General features: G+C 54.0%; 3 protein-coding genes and 2 non-coding genes across 7 annotated transcripts; 4 read left to right on the forward strand and 1 right to left on the reverse strand.

Annotated features, from left to right (window-relative positions):
* Positions 1-43: 43 nt before the first annotated feature.
* On the forward strand, positions 44-7362 carry POLDIP2 (DNA polymerase delta interacting protein 2). Its single transcript, XM_065646815.1, has 11 exons — positions 44-241; positions 713-794; positions 1488-1585; positions 1861-1957; positions 2370-2445; positions 3045-3152; positions 3393-3529; positions 4551-4577; positions 4764-4889; positions 5300-5379; positions 6913-7362. Exons 1-11 carry the CDS (start codon positions 72-74, stop codon positions 7025-7027), a joined length of 1116 nt encoding a protein of 371 aa, XP_065502887.1. The 5' UTR covers positions 44-71; the 3' UTR covers positions 7028-7362.
* A 2076-nt stretch (positions 7363-9438) lies between these two features.
* Positions 9439-16363, forward strand: TSR1 (TSR1 ribosome maturation factor). Its single transcript, XM_065647278.1, has 15 exons — positions 9439-9556; positions 9634-9737; positions 10228-10444; positions 10524-10658; positions 11197-11618; positions 11894-12053; positions 12381-12556; positions 12860-13059; positions 13458-13620; positions 13848-13958; positions 14299-14431; positions 14825-14941; positions 15214-15354; positions 15474-15548; positions 15644-16363. The coding sequence occupies exons 1-15, from the start codon at positions 9457-9459 to the stop codon at positions 15820-15822; spliced, it is 2433 nt and encodes an 810-aa protein (XP_065503350.1). The 5' UTR covers positions 9439-9456; the 3' UTR covers positions 15823-16363.
* Positions 13129-13221, forward strand: LOC135995894 (small nucleolar RNA SNORD91 family). Its single transcript, XR_010607204.1, has one exon. It is a non-coding gene; the product is annotated as a small nucleolar RNA SNORD91 family (small nucleolar RNA).
* On the forward strand, positions 14467-14559 carry LOC135995893 (small nucleolar RNA SNORD91 family). The gene has a single exon (XR_010607203.1). It is a non-coding gene; the product is annotated as a small nucleolar RNA SNORD91 family (small nucleolar RNA).
* Positions 16341-18471, reverse strand: SRR (serine racemase). Of its 3 annotated transcripts, none has more exons than XM_065647281.1 (7): positions 18311-18471; positions 17969-18104; positions 17656-17759; positions 17458-17577; positions 17296-17370; positions 16906-17115; positions 16341-16622 (listed from the first exon to the last, which is right to left on the reverse strand). In XM_065647281.1, the coding sequence occupies exons 1-7, from the start codon at positions 18467-18469 to the stop codon at positions 16425-16427; spliced, it is 1002 nt and encodes a 333-aa protein (XP_065503353.1). In that variant the 5' UTR covers positions 18470-18471; the 3' UTR covers positions 16341-16424. The 3 variants fall into 3 exon arrangements, with proteins under 3 accessions (XP_065503353.1, XP_065503352.1, XP_065503351.1); XM_065647280.1 differs by having other exon boundaries at positions 16341-16757; XM_065647279.1 differs by having other exon boundaries at positions 16341-16718; positions 17296-17577.
* Positions 18472-18493: the final 22 nt, after the last annotated feature.

The raw sequence follows: 18493 nt of genomic DNA on the forward strand, positions 1-18493 counted from the left end.
GGCCGCCGGGAGGCGGAGGGGGGGGCGCGCGGTGCATTGTGGGCTGGCGGCGGGGTCGGCCCGGCCGCGGGATGTCGGGCTGCGCGGCGCGGCGGTACGTGGCGGCGGCGCTGGGCCGGTGCCGGGCCCGGGGGCTGCCGCTCTGGGAGCCGCCCCCGGCCCGCGGGCTGCGGCCCCTGGGCGCGGGGGGAGCCGCGGTTGTGCCGCCGCTGCTGCTGCCGAGGCGGCACCTCTCGTCGCGGTAAGGCCTGCGGTGGGGGGGGCTGGGCCCGGGGGGCAGTTTAGGGGCTGAGGGGAGGGCCGGGGCGGGGTGAGGGCGGGTTGTCAGGGGTTGGGGAAGGCAGGCGGTGCGGGGCTGCGAGGAGGTGTTTGGAGGTGGGATGAGGGGCTCTGAGGGGGTGTTTGAGGTGGGTGTGGGGGTTGGGGGGTGTTGGGTCGTTGTGGGGAGACTGGGAGGGAGTTGGGGGCTGTTGAGGTGACTGGGGCAGGGATGGGGGGGGATTGGGCTGAAGGGGCAACGGGGCAGGGGGGTGTCCAGGGTGTTGGGAAAGAGGTGAGGGGCAGGGAAAGGGGTGACCGGGCAGCCCAGCGTGTACTGGGGGTCCCGGGAGGTGTGTGGTACCTGTGGGGGCTGTGCCTGGGGGGTTGTGTGCTCCCTGGCCTGGGGGCTGGCTCGGCCCTTGCACACCCCAAAAACCCTCTCTGCTCCTAGAAACCGGGCAGAGGGCAAAGTGCTGGAGCCCGTGGGGGTGTTCGAGGCACCGAAGCAACACGGCAAATATGAGACGGGACAGGTGAGCGGTTCTGGGGAGCCAAGCTGCCCCTGCAGGCTTGTCCCACAGAGACGGGGTGGCCGTGATTTACCCACAAGGAGGCTGCTGTGCCGTAGCAGCGGGCCAGAAGTTTCACGGTTCAGTGCTCGTTGTCACTGCTGTGTCTGCAGTTTGTCAGTCATCTGACAGCAGCAAGTTGATAAGAATCTGCAGCATGACACAATTGCTGCTACAATGGCATTTGCTCTGTTGGTTTTACTTAAGGGTTTTCTCTCTTTAGGAGCAAAAGAGACAGTCACTGAGTTGGAGAAATAACAACTGAACTTGTCATTTCTGTACTTGTGCCTCATGCATTTTTTTCTGTGATCCTGAGTGGTCTCTCCCATGCTGGTCTCCTTTCTGCACTTCTGCCATTCTGTTACTTTATTACTGGTTTAGTCATTTGCTTTTCTGGGATAGAGGTGACATAAATTTCTTCTCTCATCCCACACTGTTTATGTTCCCTCTTTGTTTCTGCTCTGGGTTCGCACAGTGGTGATTCTCCCTGTATTCCCATCCTACGCATTCATACCCTTTGTAAATATTTCTAGTTTTACCTCAGTTAACAGATTATTTTTTAAACATTATCAGAAGAGGGCTTTTGGCATCATGTTTTCTGTTGCATCTAAGTTGATTAAAGCTTGCTGTGTATTCAAATGCGATTATTCCTTTCAGCTATTTCTTCACAGTGTGTTTGGCTATCGAGGAATAGTCCTGTTTCCCTGGCAAGCCAGGCTTTATGATAGAGACGTGGCCTCTCCTGTCACAGAAAAGTAAGGATTTTTTCTGGTTTATATGCTGTTGTACTGTTACTGTCTGTCTGAAAACAGAGCTGTTGTGCCTATAACAAACACTGTTGATTGTCATCTCTGCTCATCTGTCATTGTGCAGCTGGCAGATATGAGTTTAATTCGGATGGAACTGAATGATTACAGACTGTGAAATGTATTTTTTTTTTTTAATCATTGCTTATCAACATGCTTGGTCCTGGTAACAACAGTTTGCTGCCCTCCCGTGCTTGAGCTCAGTGCTCTGCTTTTCTTTTTAGAAGCGAGAATGCAGCAGGCCATGGTTCCAAAGAGGTCAAGGGCAAAACGCACACTTACTATCAGGTGTTAATAGATGCCCGGGATTGTCCACATATAGTAAGTAACCAATAATCTTGGTATTGAAACTCGAATATCTTCTCTATTAAATGCTTTAGATGGACAGGCACTGAGAGAAAATGGCTTTGATGGCTAACTTAATTGTTTAGAATTTTAGAACAAATTTGTTCTTCAAGTCATATTTTCCCTTAGAAAGATAATTAGAATGTCATATGGCTGTTTTTTGGACCACGTTTCCCCTGCTGGTGTTCCTATTCTGCTGCACGCAGATTATTATGAATGTGGGTTGCAGCGCTGAAAATGCTCTTCACTTGTTTGAGTGGAGCACTAGAGGTGAATTGGTTAAATAAAATAAACGTTACATGCTTTAGAAACCACAATAGTAAACTGAAATGTGGCTGGAAACTGGTCCACAACAATCCACACAGACATAAACCTCCCTTTTTCTCAGTCCCAGAGATCACAGACAGAAGCAGTGACGTTCCTGGCTAATCACGATGACAGCAGAGCCCTCTATGCCATACCAGGTGAGGAAGATGCACCTGTAACCTCTGGGCAGATGTGGATTATCCTGAGGTGAGGTCAGAAGTGTCACCAGCAGCCAATTTCTGCCAGTGAAGCAGCAGCTCCTGCAGGACACTCCCGTAGTGGGTCTGGCTGTGGCTTGGGGCTGTGCTAGAAACAACAGAACGACTGAGGTACCTGAAGTATGTACACGAAGCCGTTTTGGATGGCTGGAAGTTGGGCAGACTCCGATCAGATGCAGGCATGGCTGCTTTGAGCTCGAGACATGGATCCCATGTGCACACCCTGGGCCAAATGGGCTTTTTTGCTTTATTACCAGGTTTCCTCCTGTCCTGTGCATTTCCTGCCCAAAGTCCTTTTGTGGCAGTGTAGTCCCTTCCCTGGCAGTGTGTCTTTATCAGAGAAATCATTCTGTGGAGGTCTTGCAGGAAAACGCTGCCAAGGGTTATTACTGGCCTGTTTCCTCCATTCTTGCCTGTGATTTTGGCTGCTGCCACCAAAATCCTTAACATCTCAGTAGTGTGATCCATTTCCCTGTCAGGAGGTGTCTGACCTGCTCTTTGCTTAGTAAATTCAATTGCTTTTGGGGTTTCTTTTTCAGGTTTAGACTACGTAAGCCATGAAGATATCCTTCCCTACAGCTCCACTGATCAAGTGCCCATCCAGCATGAGCTCTTTGAGAGGTTTCTCATGTATGACCAAACGAAAGGTAATTTCTGGCTTTAGAGGGAACTTTTCAGAGGGAGATGTGTGAGGTACTCAGTAACAAGTACCCAGAACCCACCGTCTTGGATATGGTGTAAAAATCATGGTCTGTTTTGGAGTTTGTTACAGTAAAGCCTCCTTTAAATAATTTTTTGTAACTATGAGAAAGGAAACGCTTTGAGGGGAGAGCACTCCGGTTACAGTACGCCTCTCCTCATCCACTCTCATCTTTCCCTCCCCACAGTTCCACCTTTTGTAGCCAGGGATACGCTGTGTGCGTGGCAGGAGAAGAACCACCCCTGGCTCGAGCTCTCCGATGTGCACCGAGAAACCACAGAGAACATCCGCGTCACCGTCATCCCCTTCTATATGGGCATGAGGGTAGGTCTGTGTTGCACGTTGCTGTTTTAGTTCTGTGATCTGTTTAACTCGCATGTTTTTCTAAGACCAGTTTACTGACCGAAGGTACCTTCTTCTTACTGGAGAAATTACTTTTTAATCACAGTTGTGGTTTCGTTGTCATTATGTTCAGCAGAGGTACGAACATGAAACTGTTTTGTCGTGCGTTTTTGGAGAACAGCTCCTGCAACTCGGCTTTTGCGTTTTGTTTGTAGGATGGGAAATACCCTGTACTGTTCTTCAGAGCAGTGTTAGCAAGATATTGAGGAATAATTGAGGAAATGGTCCTTTACTGCCTCAGTCACAAATGGGCATGTGTGTAATGGGTGGCATCAAGTTCATCTGCTCTGTAGTGACACACGTGTCTGTTATCCTGCTGTGGGTGTCTGCCCTGGTTCTGGCTCTAATGTGGGTTAGAGGGTTTGGCTAAAGCCTTCTGGGTTTAGCTGATAACCATGTGCTTTTTATAGTGTAAGAACTTCATATGGACCATCCGAAATAATGAGGCTCATTCAAAAGACTTCATAAAAAATAGACTTTAGAGTGGGAGGGCTGGGAATTACCGCAGCAGTTTGCTTTCCAAGAGCAGATGAGCACAGCTGCTGGGAAGCCTGTGCTGTGGCAGGTGGAGGTTTTGGTGTGGAATTGCAGCTTCTGTGGAGCCCAACTGATGTTTTTCCTAACCTTGTCAGAAAAACAGGTGCCCAAAGGCCAGAAAACGGGTGTTTCTAGATCTGTAGAAAGTGCGTAATTAACATGGAGACCAACCCTCTGTGGTCATGAGATCCTTGCAAATCTCCCATCTCACGATTACATGTCTAGAGCGGAGGCAGTGCGGGCGGTCACTGCTTCGCAGAGCAGCTGTCTCTGTGCTCACGTGAGTTGTCTGCGTCAGTCTGGCGCGGAGCGAGAGCCCCCGTGCTCGTGCCCTGCTGACAGCTGAAGAGGTTTTGGCGCTGAACGTTGAAGGGCAGCTGCTAAAGTCTTTTGTTTCTTTTGACAGGAAGCCCAGAATTCCCATGTCTACTGGGTAAGTTCCTTTTATTTCACCAAGCAGCTAAAGGGAAGGAGTTTTGTTTGCCGTGGCATCATTGCTGTGTGATAAGCTCTGAGGGAGAGTAGCCCTCGCCTGGCAACTGTTTCCCAGTATCGGCTATAGGTTATCAACTGTTTGCAGCTGATTCCAGTGCTTGATAATAATCTTTCTTTTGTCCAGTGGCGCTACTGTATTCGCTTGGAGAACCTTGACAGCGAAGTTGTACAACTCCGAGAACGGCACTGGAGGATATTTAGCCTGTCTGGCACCTTGGAAACGGTCAGGGGCCGCGGCGTTGTAGGAAGGGTAGGTATCATGTGGCGAGTTTTGGGAAGCGCAGCTCTTTGCTGGAGTTCTCTCACTTGGGTTGATTTGCCAGTAAGTTGGTTAGTGGGCAGGAGAAATAGATGGAATAGGAAACTGGCAATGAAAAAAAAAAATCATATGAGCTTTTCATCTCTTGTTAGTATGCGTGAACTGAAACTTCACACTGAGCAATAGAGAATGATCTTACATGATAAGTAATGGGAAAACTGGAATAATACCTGATTCTTGCACTACTCACTGAGTGAGTTGTTTGCTATGCAATTGGTAGCGATGCTCAGGTGTGGATCCTCCCTGTTTTTCTTCTCGCTGTATAAGTTTCCCGTTGCTGCCTGTCTGTGGAGAAATGTTAAGATCCATTGCTGATGGAGAGTGGTCTTTTGTCTTCTCAGGAGCCAGTTTTATCCAAAGAACAGCCGGCATTTCAGTACAGCAGTCACGTCTCCCTGCAGGCATCCAGCGGCCACATGTGGTAAGGAGTGCTTATTTCTGCAATAGTGCTTTAGCTATAGGACCCCGCGCTGAGCTGGGACGCGGTTTGCAGTCTGGAGTTACGGCTGAAAGGCGGGTGGACGTGGATGAGATATATTTGATAGTTAAAACTTTCCTGAGCTTCTCCATAGCAGTATATCAGTTAGCGATGAGGTCTGTTGATTCTCTGCACCAAGAGAGGTTCCAGGCTGATTTATCCTCCATCTGTGGTCTGTGCTAGACTGGATTTGAATAGACACAAAGCAGTTCTCTGTCATCTGCTGCTGTTCTTGGTTTCTGTCCCTTTTAGTCCCTGGTGCAAGAGGCAAAGCTTCATGCTGGTGTTTCCCTGGGCAGCAGGGATGTCTGCAGCGGTGTCATCTCTTTCTAGAGAGGTCTGGGCTTTGATTCTGTCCCTGAGTGAAGCTGTGCAGTTCTGTGCCCACAAGGAATTGACACATGGGGTTATTCCCAGTTTAGGTCAGATAAGGCCTTCAGTCTAACTGGTGGTCAAGTCCCCGCTTCTGTAAGCACAGGTTGGAACGTGCTCAGCTGAGTTGTTCTTCTCCTGTGCCACAGGGTTGAAGCAGTTTCCTCATTTGCATTTCAGCTGGGTTAACGCATTTAGTGTCATGTCTGCGTGGACAAGAAATGCGCAGTCACCTCCTGCCTTCTGTGCCACAGGTCTTTCTGGCCTGTATCTAAGTAAATCTGAGTTAAGCTGCCTTGGTACTGCCTTTAAGTTGGGAAAAGCAAGAGAGCAGCTCTTTGCCTATAGGATACACCCTTGTTTTCCATGTTAATGCATTTGAAACTGCCCTATCGCATGCCCTGGGGAATAAAACCAGCTCGTTTAGTAGTTTTTCCCTCTCTGCATGAATCCTGAAAAAGGAGGCAAAGTTTCTGCAGCTCAGAAGCTGCTCAGCTTGAATTCTGGCGTTCGATTGCATCCTCTGCTTCATGAGAACCAGTTAGTTTATCTCGATGATCATCCTGCCCATGTCATGTTGTGCAGTACAGTTGTCTGTAGTTCAGGGCAGTAAAAGTTCTTTGTTTGCACAAGGACAGGCAGATTCCGTTCTGAAATGCAAAGCAGAAGCTATTCCAGATTACATCTCTGGTGGGATTTTGCATTGTCGCAGACTTCTTACCCAGTGGAGCTTCTGCCAAAAAATGAGTCTGAATTTACGTGTAATCAGTTTGTAAAAATAGCTCAGCTGGTTCTGTCTCCTGTGGGGTGGGCGTTAGGTAAACACTGTCACAGATGCTTGGACCACGCTTACCTCCTGGAGGCTCCGATCGTGACATCTTTATTCAGGAAATGTCTATATGTGATGTAAACTGCCTGGGAATCTCCAATAAATGAGTCACCCTGACAGGCAGGTGTCCTCGCTGCTGAACCAATTGCACTTGCTGGAGCGGCCTCGCAAATGCAGCCCCGGAGTCCCTGCGCAGGACACGGAAGAGCTCACGTCTTTACCTTCCAGCTGTGTTTGTCCCCGGCCTCAGCGTGATCTCTGCCATTATTTTGCAGGGGCACTTTTCGATTTGAGAGGCCTGATGGCTCCCACTTTGATGTCCGAATCCCACCCTTTTCTCTGGAAAGCAACAAAGACGAGAAGACCCCCCCCTCCGGCCTTCACTGGTAGAGCAGACCGAGCGCCGAGCCCCAGAGACCTGTGTGTATTGTAGACCTTTGCCTCCCCATTATGCTGCAAACAAGAACACAGAGCTTTTAAACATTTTAAACCATTTTTGTTTTACCTGTTGTCTAATGGGGAAGCTTTTTTTGAACTTTAATACCGGCTCTCTCAGGCTCCTTGTAAACATAAGCGTGTTCCAGTTAACCCTTCCCTCAGCTGGGGGATGTAAACCTGTGCTGCTGCAGAAAAACGGCGCCACAGTGGCCCCGGACCCTTCCCAACGTGTTGTGAATTCTCTGCAATGTGAGGTTTCTCTAATAAACTGGCCCTTCCAGTTGCAACCAGTCTTCCTTTATAAACCAAGGCCCAGGCTTTGCATCCAGCCTGCCCCAGCTTGTTGCTCCCCCTTTGTTTACACACGAAGCAGTGTCAGCCCAGGCTTCTTGCCGCTTCAGAAGGCAGCAGCGAGGATGTTTTGGGAGCAGGAATGGGAGCTCAGCCTTCCTGCAATGCAGCTGCTTTGTGGGGTTTAGCCAGCGCACGGGAGAGCAGCCTGGGAGCTCCGCGTCTCTGGGCTGGGCACTGGAGCGATGCGGAGCCTGTCGTGTCGGAGAAGAGAGCGCAGCAGGGGCAGGCGGGTTGGCAGGCGGTGCTAAGCGGCCGTCACACTGCTTCATGCGCACGGAACACCGGGCTGCGTGTCAGGGTAGCACGGGAGAGCTGAAGGGGGTCTGGCCCCCTGCCAGGGCTTGGTTGCTGCAGGGACATGTGTCCCGCCTGCCGGGGGACACTTCCCCGCTCTTGCTGTGGCTGTGACCATGTTTCCTTGGTTCCTACTTTGGCAGGTTTTAAGCTGCCGCGAGGTCGTGCTTGGCTTTCTGCTCCTTCTGGCTCAGCTCACAAGTTGTGATTTTTGGTTTTTTTGGTGGTCTGTGTGGAGGGCCCTGCGGAACCGCGCGGGTCAGCAAATCGGCTGTAAGCTTTTGATGTATGGATTGGTGAGAATTTTGATTGAACGTGCGAAGGGCCTGGTCCATAGTGCAGATCAGGCATGAGCTATTTTTACAAGACAGGGCAGCTCTGAGGGTTGCAGAGATCTGGAGACACATCTGCCTCCCTGGTGGGACCCTTCTGGCTGCCTCTGGGTGACTTGCAGGGGCAGAGGTAGTTGGCTTTGTGGAACCCTGGGCAGAAAACGTTTCAAACCTTGCTCCTTTCCTTGGTCTTGCTTAAAGAACAAGGTGTAACACTCCCAGGACGGTTGTTTTTCCCAGAAGTAGCCTTGTCCTCTCTGAGCAGCCTGTGTGTGTGGCAGTGCGGTGGCACGGCTGTGGGCCACCTGGGCTGATGGACAAACGGCCTTTGGAAGCAACAGTAGGAGAGACTCGCGTGCTGTCCTGCAGCCAGCAGGGCCGTTACAGAGAGACTTGATTTCTACTGCTTGAACAGTATTTATGTGTCACTGGTCTCTGCATTTTGTGTCTTCCTTCCTGTCAGGCAGGACATGCTATCTGCAATGTCTTTAGAATGGAAAGGTTCCGCTGTCAGCCTGCTTGTAGGGGTAGAAAAGGATCCGTCAAGAACAGCCCCACGTTGCCACCATCATGCTGATTTCTTTGCAGAGGAGAAGGGGGGGCTGACACCCCCATTCTGAGGGAACTGTAGAACCCACTTTTTCCTCCTGTGTAATTGTTCAGTCGGGGTGGCAGCTGCCCCTCCTCTCTTCTGGGTTACTGACTGCAGCTTCACTGCCAAATCCAACGCTAACGTTTAGATTTTTAACCCTGTTCCTCCCCTGCCCGTGTTTCAGGGGTGCCGGGGACCTGATGTTTCCGGCAGTGTCACCACGAGTGACCGCGGGTCCTGGGGCTCTGCCAGCGCCAGGTGTTTGGTGTGAGCGGGGCAGGGCGCGGCTGAGGCCTTGGGCCCAGAACACACGTTCTTGGCTGGATAACGTCCCCGAGAGCCGAGGTGACCAGCGCGGCGGTGAGCAAGCAACACGGGGAGTGTGGGAACGTTTCCCCTCGATGGCTCTTTGCAAAGGGGGAAGAGCTGGGCCTTTCCTCAACCGCTTCTTCCCCCAGGACTGTTCCAGAGCGCGGACGGGCCCTCTCTGCTCCCTCCCTGTGTAAATCCCCGCACTAAGATCCATCAATAAAGCGCTGAGGAACGGCTGTCGCTCCCGTCTCTCCTTCCTGCCGCCGGGCACCACCCCCGCTCCCCGCCCCGGCCCCGCAGCGCTGCTCTCCCGCCCTCTCCTCCCCGCGGGGCCCGGACCGGCCGCTGCTCCCCGCCACGGCCACCCCGGCCGGCGGCTCCGCCACCCCCGTCCCTCCCGCCGCCATCTTAGCGGGGTGCGCTCCGCCGTCCCGGCGTGCCCCGCGGCGCCGGAAGTGACGCGAGCGGAAGCGCGGCGGAGGCGGCGAGGAGGCAGCATGGTGGCGGCGGGCGCTCACCGGCCCGGGCCGCTGAAGCAGCAGAACAAGGCGCACAAGGGCGGGAAGCACAGCGGGGCCTCGCAGCGCCGCGCAGGAGGTGAGGCGGGCGGAACCGGCCGCCTTCCTCGCCGGCTTCCCCGCCGGATTTCCCTCCTGACCGCTCTCTCCCCGCAGGCCGCGTCCCCGTCAAGGCCCAGCCCCGCCGGCGGCTCCGTGAGCTCAGCCGGGTGGACCGGCGGCACCAGGCGCTGCAGCTCCGGCGGCAGCGCAAGGAGGCGGTGAGAGCACTGGGGGAACCGGGGCGGTGCTGATGTTGGGGGAGCGGGAGACGGGTCGGTTCGGGTCATTGTGAGGGGGCTGGTGGGGCCCTCGCCTGGGGGTGTCCCTGGGTACCGGGCCAGTTCGGGTCTTTGAGGGAGATCGGGAGCTGCGCCGGCCAGAGGAATGACTGCCAGGGTGTGTTCAGTTGAGGGCAAGCAAGAACGTTCCACTTTCCCAGTTTGCAAACCAAGGACATTGTGCTTTGCCTCATGTCCAGTCTCTATATAGCTATTGTTTGTCTTTTGAGTTCCTGTTACGTTATGCCTAGTCTTGTTAATATTGTGCCTAGGGGTTTCTAAAAGAGTTTCGTTCCTCTTATCAGGCAAGCAAAGTGTTACAGGACAGAGGAGCTTTGGTTTGAGCTGTGGAGGTATCTGGGGTTGATCTGAGGGGCAGGATAGGAACTGGATCGGGGCCGGGGTTCATGCGTTGCAGTTGTGCCCACAGGTGCTGGCGGAGAAGCGGAGCTTGGGCAGCCGGGATGGGCCCCCGCACCTTGTGGTTGTGGTGCCGCTCCACAGCAGGGCTGCAGCCCACGACACCCTCCACCTGCTGCAGAGCCAGGAGTCAGCTGTTGTCCGTGTGGACGAGGGGAGAGCCGGCAGCTTTGCGCTCCTCTGCCTCCGACTCAAGCAGCGCTGGCGCTTCGTGACAGCACAGACAGGTGAGGAGACACTGCTGTCGCTGTGGTTCTTGACTTTGTACTCCTGCCAGCCCCAGTAATAGACATGTTTTGTGTGTAGGGGATCTTCACGCTGTCTTGGACCTAGCGAAGGTCGCCGACTCCCTCCTGTTCATCCTGGATGCTGCAGATGGCTGGGACAGTGCAGGGGAGCACTGCCTCTCCTGCCTCTTCGCACAGGGGCTCCCCACTTACGGTGAGTGAGTGAGAAACATTCAGGGCTGGTAGTGGGGGCTGAGAGGGCGCTTGATGGGGATTTGCTGTTGCAGTAATTAAAAGCTTCATATGTTAAGAGGTGATCACAGGTCTTTGACCACCCTGTTTCTGAGCACTGATCAGCTGGGTGAATGCCGTTCTCGTGCTGTCTTGTGCTACTGCTCTGGTGGGGTGTGTTGGGGATAAAAGGGGTGTTTACGCGCTTTGTTTGCATGGTAGTGCTTAGTGTTGTAATGGTTATTCAGCCATGCAGAGCACAGGAATTCACGTGCTTTCCTGCCAAGTTTGGTTCCTGCGTCCTTATTTCTGCGGTGTCATCTATGCTCAAAATGTTACCTCTAAAGACAGGTTTTTCTGTCCTGATTGTTCCTTTGAATGGGTGATGCTGTCTTTGTACCCTGTGGCATGAATCCCTTTGGTTATTTGGGTTGCTGATGTCTGAGTTTGTGTTGATGCTTGGTAAAAGCAGTGTTGGCAGTTTTACCATCCTGAACTCTGTTCTCCTCGCTGCTCGGTAGCTCTTGCTGTCCCAGGGGGCACCGACTTGCCACTGAAGAAGCGGATAGATGCCAGGAAGAAACTTGCCAAAGCCATTGAGAAGCGCTTTCCTGAGGCCAAGCTGTTCCCCCTGAACACGGAGCAGGAATCCTCGCTGCTGCTGAGACACCTTGCCACCCAGAAGCAGCGGCATCTCGCTTTTCGGGACCGGCGGGCTCAACTGCTTGCCTATGCCGCTGAGTTTGTGCCTGGCCAGGAGAGTGACCTGGTTGGGACGTTGAAGGTGTCCGGCTTTGTCCGGGGACAGACCCTTGACGTGAACAGCCTGGTGCATATTGTGGGGCACGGAGACTTCCAGATGAGCCAGGTGGATGCGCCCCCTGACCCACTCTCTTTGAACCCTCGCATGGTTAAAGGACAGAAGAGGAGCCAGGACATGGAGGTATGGGTGTGGGGAAGGTCAGGGCTTTGCGGTTATAACACGATGTTTGTGAGCTTCCATCAGGAAAATACAACTGGGTGTATGTGGTCAGGGGGAGTTGTACCAGAGCCAGCAGGGCTCTGTTCAGTGCTGAGCTGAGGTTCCTTGCCCGCAGCCTGTAACGAATGTTATATTACGACGTAATGAATGTGATAGCAAAGGGAGTTTCACTTCGAACTGGTTGCTACCTTCAGTTACGTGTATTCACAGCTGGGAACTCTGCTCTTGCCCTTCAGGATGACTCTGTAAACGGTACCGACGAGATGGAGGAAGACGTTAAGGTCCTGATGAAGGTGGATCCACACAAGCAGGAGTCTTTGCAGTCAGAAGTGGTTCCTGACCCTATGGAAGGGGAGCAGACGTGGCCTACTGAAGAAGAACTGCAAGAAGCAGAGGGTGAGTAGCAGCAATATTGCTGCACCTTTTCCTTGTCCCTGTTAAGAGGGTTGTTAGAAACCCTGTGTCACTGGGATGGCTGTAAAGAAACATGGTAGTTGGGAGCCCAGGGCTTCCATTCCTTGTCCTGTCACTTCACTAGCAGGCTGTGCGGTTTGCCTGGCAGTTGGCAGGGTTACATTTCAGCTGCCTTTTCTGCACCCTGACAAGTTCTGTTCTGTGAAACAGCAATTCTGGTTTAGAGCTGATCTTTGCTCTCCTGGCGTAAATGTTTCTGAGGGAGAGGAGAATTGTTCCTGGGTTAATTATTGGTGGGAAATCTTACAGCTTCTCTGAAGGCAAAGAGGAGGGTGGTGAAGGTCCCCAAAGGCACTTCCAAGTACCAGGCTGCCTGGATTGTGGATGATGGAGAAGAGGGCAGTGAGAAAGATGATGATGATGACAATGACGAAGATGATGACGATGACATGGATGATGACATGATGGAAGAGGCAGTTTCCCAGGTACCTCCAAGAACTGATGTTGCAGGTGATTTTCAGGGCACCACCGCATATCCCAGGACAATCCTGTCCTTCCTGCTTGCTCTGTGCAAGAGCACAGCACAGAGCCAGGACTTGCCTGGATTTCCATTGTTAAGTTTCTCGTGTGTATCATGTTGCTTCTGTGGCCCGTTAGATACTGAAATGAGGGACTCTGGTGTAGCTTGGGTCACGATTCATACAGGGCAAGTACATGCAGGGTTTGTGGTGCTGCCTGATCATAAACAGCGTGCATGCTTATGGCCTCTGTGCTGTCCTGTGTGTTAGGACGGGGAGAGCAGTGGTGAGGAAGAACCTGCAGAAGAGGAATGTGAGACCATGACCGTTTCTGAGTGCTTGCGGGATGACCAGTACGATGAGAAGGTGGAGGAAGATGAGCAGATGCTGGAGAAATACAAACAGGAGAGAATGGATGAAATGTTTCCAGATGAGGTGGACACGCCACGTGACATCCCTGCTAGAGTCCGGTAAGAAACAGATTACTTTGCTGGGAGAGGAGCTGGGAGGTGCCCTTCTGTCTGGTTTGGTGGGATGGGGCAGGAAGCCTGTGATGTCTGAGCCGTGGTGTCTGAACCTGGCTGGAGGATTCTTCTGAAGATGCATCCTTAGGCTCTGAGGCTTCCAGGGGACACAGGAGTTGGGGGGCAGTGGAGGGAAGAGGGAAGTGCAGGGAGAGGGAAGAGGATGGCAGAGCCCTGATGCAAGGGCAGGTCGTTTGGGGACTCGGCTGCTATTTCAAGTTCTCTTTTCTGAGAAGCTTTGCTTTGCTCCTTTTGTCCTCTCTGAAGGTGACAGACCACAGAAGGTACTGGCCACACACCTCGATGGGTGAAGTGGTTTGTCTTTCCTGTTACCTGTCCTGTAGGTTCCAGAAGTACAGGGGGCTGAAGAGCTTCCGGACTTCTCCATGGGACCCCAAAGAGAATCTCCCAAGGGATTATGCCAGGATTTTCCAGTTCCAGGACTTCTCGCGAACCAGAAAGCACCTCTTCCGGAAAATAGAGAAAGAGGAGACAGAAGGAGCCTCGGTAGCTCCCTTTTCTCTTGCTGATCTCTTCCCCTACTGCGTTCCCTTGCTCCTAATAGGAAAAACTTATCAGGGAGGAGGCTGGGTGGATCAGCTGGCTGGTTCTTGGCATGAAGCCATGAGTTCAGATGATATTATTCTCCTGGATTCCCCCTCTAACCCCAGCACATATTACTTCTGACACTCTTCTGTTGAGAGAAGTATTCACAACCAATCCTCTCTTGGCAGGTTGGCTGGTATGTTACACTTCACATCTGCAACGTTCCTGTCTCGGTGATGGAGAGCTTCAAAGAAGGGAAGCCCTTAGTCCTGTTCTCGCTGCTTCCCCATGAGCAAAAGGTGACTAAGTACAGCCTTGCTGATATCTTGTAGGTGTGCAGCTCCTTGTCTGATTCCTTCAGGCTGTGTGGGTTGGAGAGGCTCTGGCTGCTGAGGGTTTGGGCTGAAATCTCCCCACATTGCTTGCATTTCCAAGTAGGACCTTCCCTTTGGTCAGAGCAGGCTGAAGCTGCAAGGGGTGTTTGGCTTGGGTGCCTGAGCCTGACTGAGGTGTCTGCTTTGGTGACCAGCGCTCCTTTGGGAAGCCATTGTCAAGGGCATTTGTCTTTGCAATGTCCCGTTGCTTTCTGCTCCATCCACCATCACTCGCCAGCCCCTCACGCTGCTGCCTCTCCGGCAGATGTCCGTGTTGAATTTCCTGGTGCGTCGACACCCGAGCAACAGCGAGCCAGTGAGAGCAAAGGAGGAGCTGATCTTTCACTGTGGGTTCAGGCGCTTCCGAGCATCCCCCCTGTTCTCCCAGCACACCTCAGGTTTGTGAGGGAACGGGGCTGGGGGTGTTCCTAGGGCAGGAAGCCTGTGATGTCTTAGCCGTGGTGTCTGAACCTGGCTGAAGGACTCTTCTGAAGACTCACTCCTAGGCTCTGAGGCTTCCAGGGGAGGAACTAAACAGTAAGGAGTGGGTGGGCTTGGGCAGGGTGGCTCCCTGGTCCAGGCAAGGTGGTGGGAGGCTCCGCACAGTGAGCTGGTAGCTCAGAGGATTGTCTTTGCTCCCGGATACCCTCTGCCAGCAGAGGAGAGGTGTTTGTCACCTGTTTTCCTAAAGCTCAGGGCCTGTTTGCCAGGGAACGATGGGCTCAGGGGTGTTTCCCAGAGCTCTGAGCATTGCTCTTGGCCTGAACTTGATCGTGGCTGTTCTGTCCTAGCTGACAAGCACAAGCTGGAGCGTTTCCTGCGCCCAGATGCTGCCCTGGTGGTGACTGTTTACGCTCCCATCACTTTCCCTCCTGCTTCAGTGCTGCTTTTTAAGCAGAGAAGTAATGGTGAGTTGAGAAGTGGCATTTGGGAAACAAACATCAGTTCGCCCTTCCCATACCCCACTTAGTACATCTATCCAGGAAGTATGACTTGAAAAAGCTGTCCCCTTCACTCTGTTTGAGAAGATTAACGCATTTCCATCCCTGGTATCACTGGCACCTTTGGTTGTCCCTGCTATGGGGTTGCTCTGGCCCTGGAACCATTTGGGGAAGGGAGTTGTGTTGAGGGGGGTGGTGGAGGCACCTTGTCCTGGTGCATTAGTGACTCTGCCTTGCAGGAATGCACGATCTCATCGCCACGGGTTCTCTGCTTTCCGTGGACCCAGACAGAATTGTCATCAAGCGGCTGGTGCTCAGTGGCCATCCTTTCAAGATCTTTGCCAAGACGGCTGTCGTGCGATACATGTTCTTTAACAGAGGTATGGCCCATCTGTGTGGTGGCAAGAGGGGACACAGCAGGACTCCTGCCCCAAGGGAGCGGTTGTGTTGGTGCAGCCAAGTCAGTTTTCTTACCTGCCTCTCGTCTTTTCACCCCCAGAGGATGTGATGTGGTTTAAACCAGTGGAGCTGAGGACAAAGTGGGGTCGTAGAGGACACATCAAGGAGCCATTAGGTAGGTTTGGTTCTGTGTTTCTCTGTGATGCTGAGCAGGACATGGTCCTGCATGGCAGGAGGGACAGCTGATGGCCTCTTGTGCTCTCTGCCTAGGGACCCATGGCCACATGAAGTGCCACTTCGATGGACAGCTCAAGTCCCAGGACACGGTGCTGCTGAACCTCTACAAGCGTGTTTTTCCTAAATGGACTTATGATCCCCACGTTCCGGAGCCTGTACCATGGGTGAGGAGTGAGAGCACGCTGCCGGTGCAGGAGGTGGAAATGGAATGAGCGTCCAGTTTGTGCCTTAGCTCCCAGAACACTGTTCTCAGCTTGTGCACAGTGAGGACAGTGCTCACCTCTTGGACGTATTACTGGTGGGGTCTGTACAGGGGTGGCTGTCTCGCCAGCTGCTGCTCAGGTAGCAGCTACAGCTATTTATTTTAATGGAAAACGTTTTTAGAAACAGCTAAGTGCCTGTGTTTTGGTGGTGGCTGGCTGTGGAGGCCAAATGGGGAGGCTATGCGCACCCCTTGTTTTTTGAACCCCGTGCCCCTCTGGGGCTGTTGTCTGTCCCTTGTGCCCTGCCATAGTGGTGGATGCAGGGATTTTGCTGTTTTGAGGATGAGTTTGCTGGGATTTATTGCTGATGCTGAGAAAGAAAAACGAAGTAGCAGCTGGGGAGAGGAAAACAAGCAGCACTTTGTTTCCAGGTCTCTCAGTAGTGACTCTGCTTTGGAACCAAGTGCTGTAGAGACCAGTGCCAGCTTCCCTTATCCCTCCCCAAAAACTTTCAAAGGTTTGGGGTTGTTCATCTGTTTTTATAGTAGCACACAAACCAGACTGTGCAAATCCAGAGTGAGGTTTCCATTGCTTGAGACATCGCTTTGTTCTCATTCCGCTTTCCCAGGGAGGTCTGTGAGCCAGGTCAGGGAGCTCAGGTCCACATTTCCCCCGCACAGCACGATGCAAACATTCTCCATGTCCCTGGGGATTGCCTGGAACTGCTCTGAGAGCACGGCCGCCACTCCCACACCCGCTGTTGGCTCGATCAGCAGCTTCATCCTTTCCCACACCAGCCGTGTGGCTCGCTGTCGGGACAGAGCAGCAGCTGTCACTCCAGCAGCCAGCGCAGGCTGTTCCAGGGCTGCGGAGGGCATGGCCTGTGCACGTCTCTCTGCAGCACTCTGGGAAGGGAGAGTGGAGCTTCTGCCAACCCTTTCCAGCTGGACGCAGGGTGTTGTGCAGCTGCGGTGGGGTGCACGGGCTTGTGCTGCTCTGGGAAGGCAGAGGGGTGAGAGGGAAGGGGCAGGGCAGGGATGGAGGCAGCTGCCTCCTGGCAGCTACCGTGAGAAGCGAGCCGGGAGCATTTACCTTGATTTCTTCCTCTGAGACTGTCAGGACATCATCAACCAAATCCCTGATGATGGGCCACGTGTTTGGTCCGATGCTGGTTTTAACGGCATCTGCGATGGTATCAGGCAGGTGAAGGTTGGGGGTCAGCTCCCCCCTTACCTTGGACTGGTAACAGTCGTCCGCGTTGCGCGGCTCGGCAGCAAACACTTTCACGTCTGGTCTCAGAGCCTGTGGAGAGCGGGAGGAACCGTGTGGTTGCAACTACTGTGTGTGTGCACGGGGGCTGAGTGTTCCATGCTGCTGCCGTGCAGACCCCAGGCACCCCGAGATTTCCACAGCAGGGTTCCTTGGCTGCTCTCTGTCCCGGGAGCCCTGCTCTTCCCACGGGGAGACGCAGCCGCTGCCTACCTTGATGGCAACTGCCATTCCTGCAATCATTCCTCCGCCTCCCACGGGAACCATCACTGCGTTTACCTCGGGTGCCTGTGCAGAAAGGAAGCACGAGTGTTCCTGGCACCTCCTGTCCCCCCTTTTTGCTGTGCAGAGCCCTGGGTTGTGCGTTTCCCTCACCTGCTCCAGCACCTCCAGGGCGATAGTGCCCTGTCCTGCGATCACCGCTGGGTCCTGGTTGGGGTGCACCAGGACTCCTCCTGTCCTCTGGACAACATGAGCTGCTGTCTCTGCTCTGGACTAAGGGAAGGAGTGCAGATGGTGTCACCTCTCCAGTCTGGTTGTGCCGTGTCCCTGGCCAGTTTCCCGGTCCCTTACTGTGTCACTGGGCTCGCAGGGCACCAGCGTGGCACCGTAGGAGCAGATGGCGGCTTGCTTACAGTGTGGGGCTGTGTGGGGCACCACGACATAGGCAGGGATCCCTGCATGATGGGAGACAAATGCAACAGCCAGAAAGCTGCAGGAGGGGGTTGTACCTTGCCTATGCCAGCCCATGTTCAGGAGAGGGATGCCCCTGCTCGTCCCCAGGGGTGGCAGAACTGGGCTCCTGGAGCCGCCTCTGCCCAGGGAACAGCTCTGCCAACCCTGTGCCCGGTTGCTCTCTGGGCTTGGAGCTGGGGGGACGCGTTACCTTCTGCCTGGGCAGCGCAGGCGAGCGCCTGGCCGTGATTCCCGCTGCTGTGTGTCACGACAGCCCGGGGCAGGTCCCGTCCAGCGCGCTCGCTGTCCTCAACCAGGCTCCTGACCGCGTTCAGGGCGCCGCGGATCTGCAAGGAGAGCGCAGCCCCGTCGGTGCCGCTGCAAGCAGGGAGTCCCGGCCTTCCAGCACACCCGGTGCCCGAGGAAGCGCCGGGGTCCCCGGGTAGGGTGGCAGGAGCTTCGAAAGCCGGTGGGTGCCAGGGGAAAGCAGGTTTCTGCAGCGCAAGAAGAGATCTGCGCCCTGGGGCTGAGCGCTGCCACCGCCCCCGCGCACCTTGAAGGAGCCTGTCCTTTGGAAGAGCTCACACTTAAAGAGCAGCCTCCGGCCGGCCAGGCGGTCCATGCCGCGGCAGGTGAGCAGCGGGGTGCGGTGCAGGCGGCCCCGCAGCCTCCGCTCCGCCGCCTGCACGGCTGCCAGGCCCAGCCCCGCCATGTGTTCCGCGCTGCGCGGGGAGGG

This window comes from Caloenas nicobarica, chromosome 17 (assembly GCF_036013445.1).
Source record: "Caloenas nicobarica isolate bCalNic1 chromosome 17, bCalNic1.hap1, whole genome shotgun sequence".
NCBI lineage: Eukaryota > Metazoa > Chordata > Aves > Columbiformes > Columbidae > Caloenas > Caloenas nicobarica.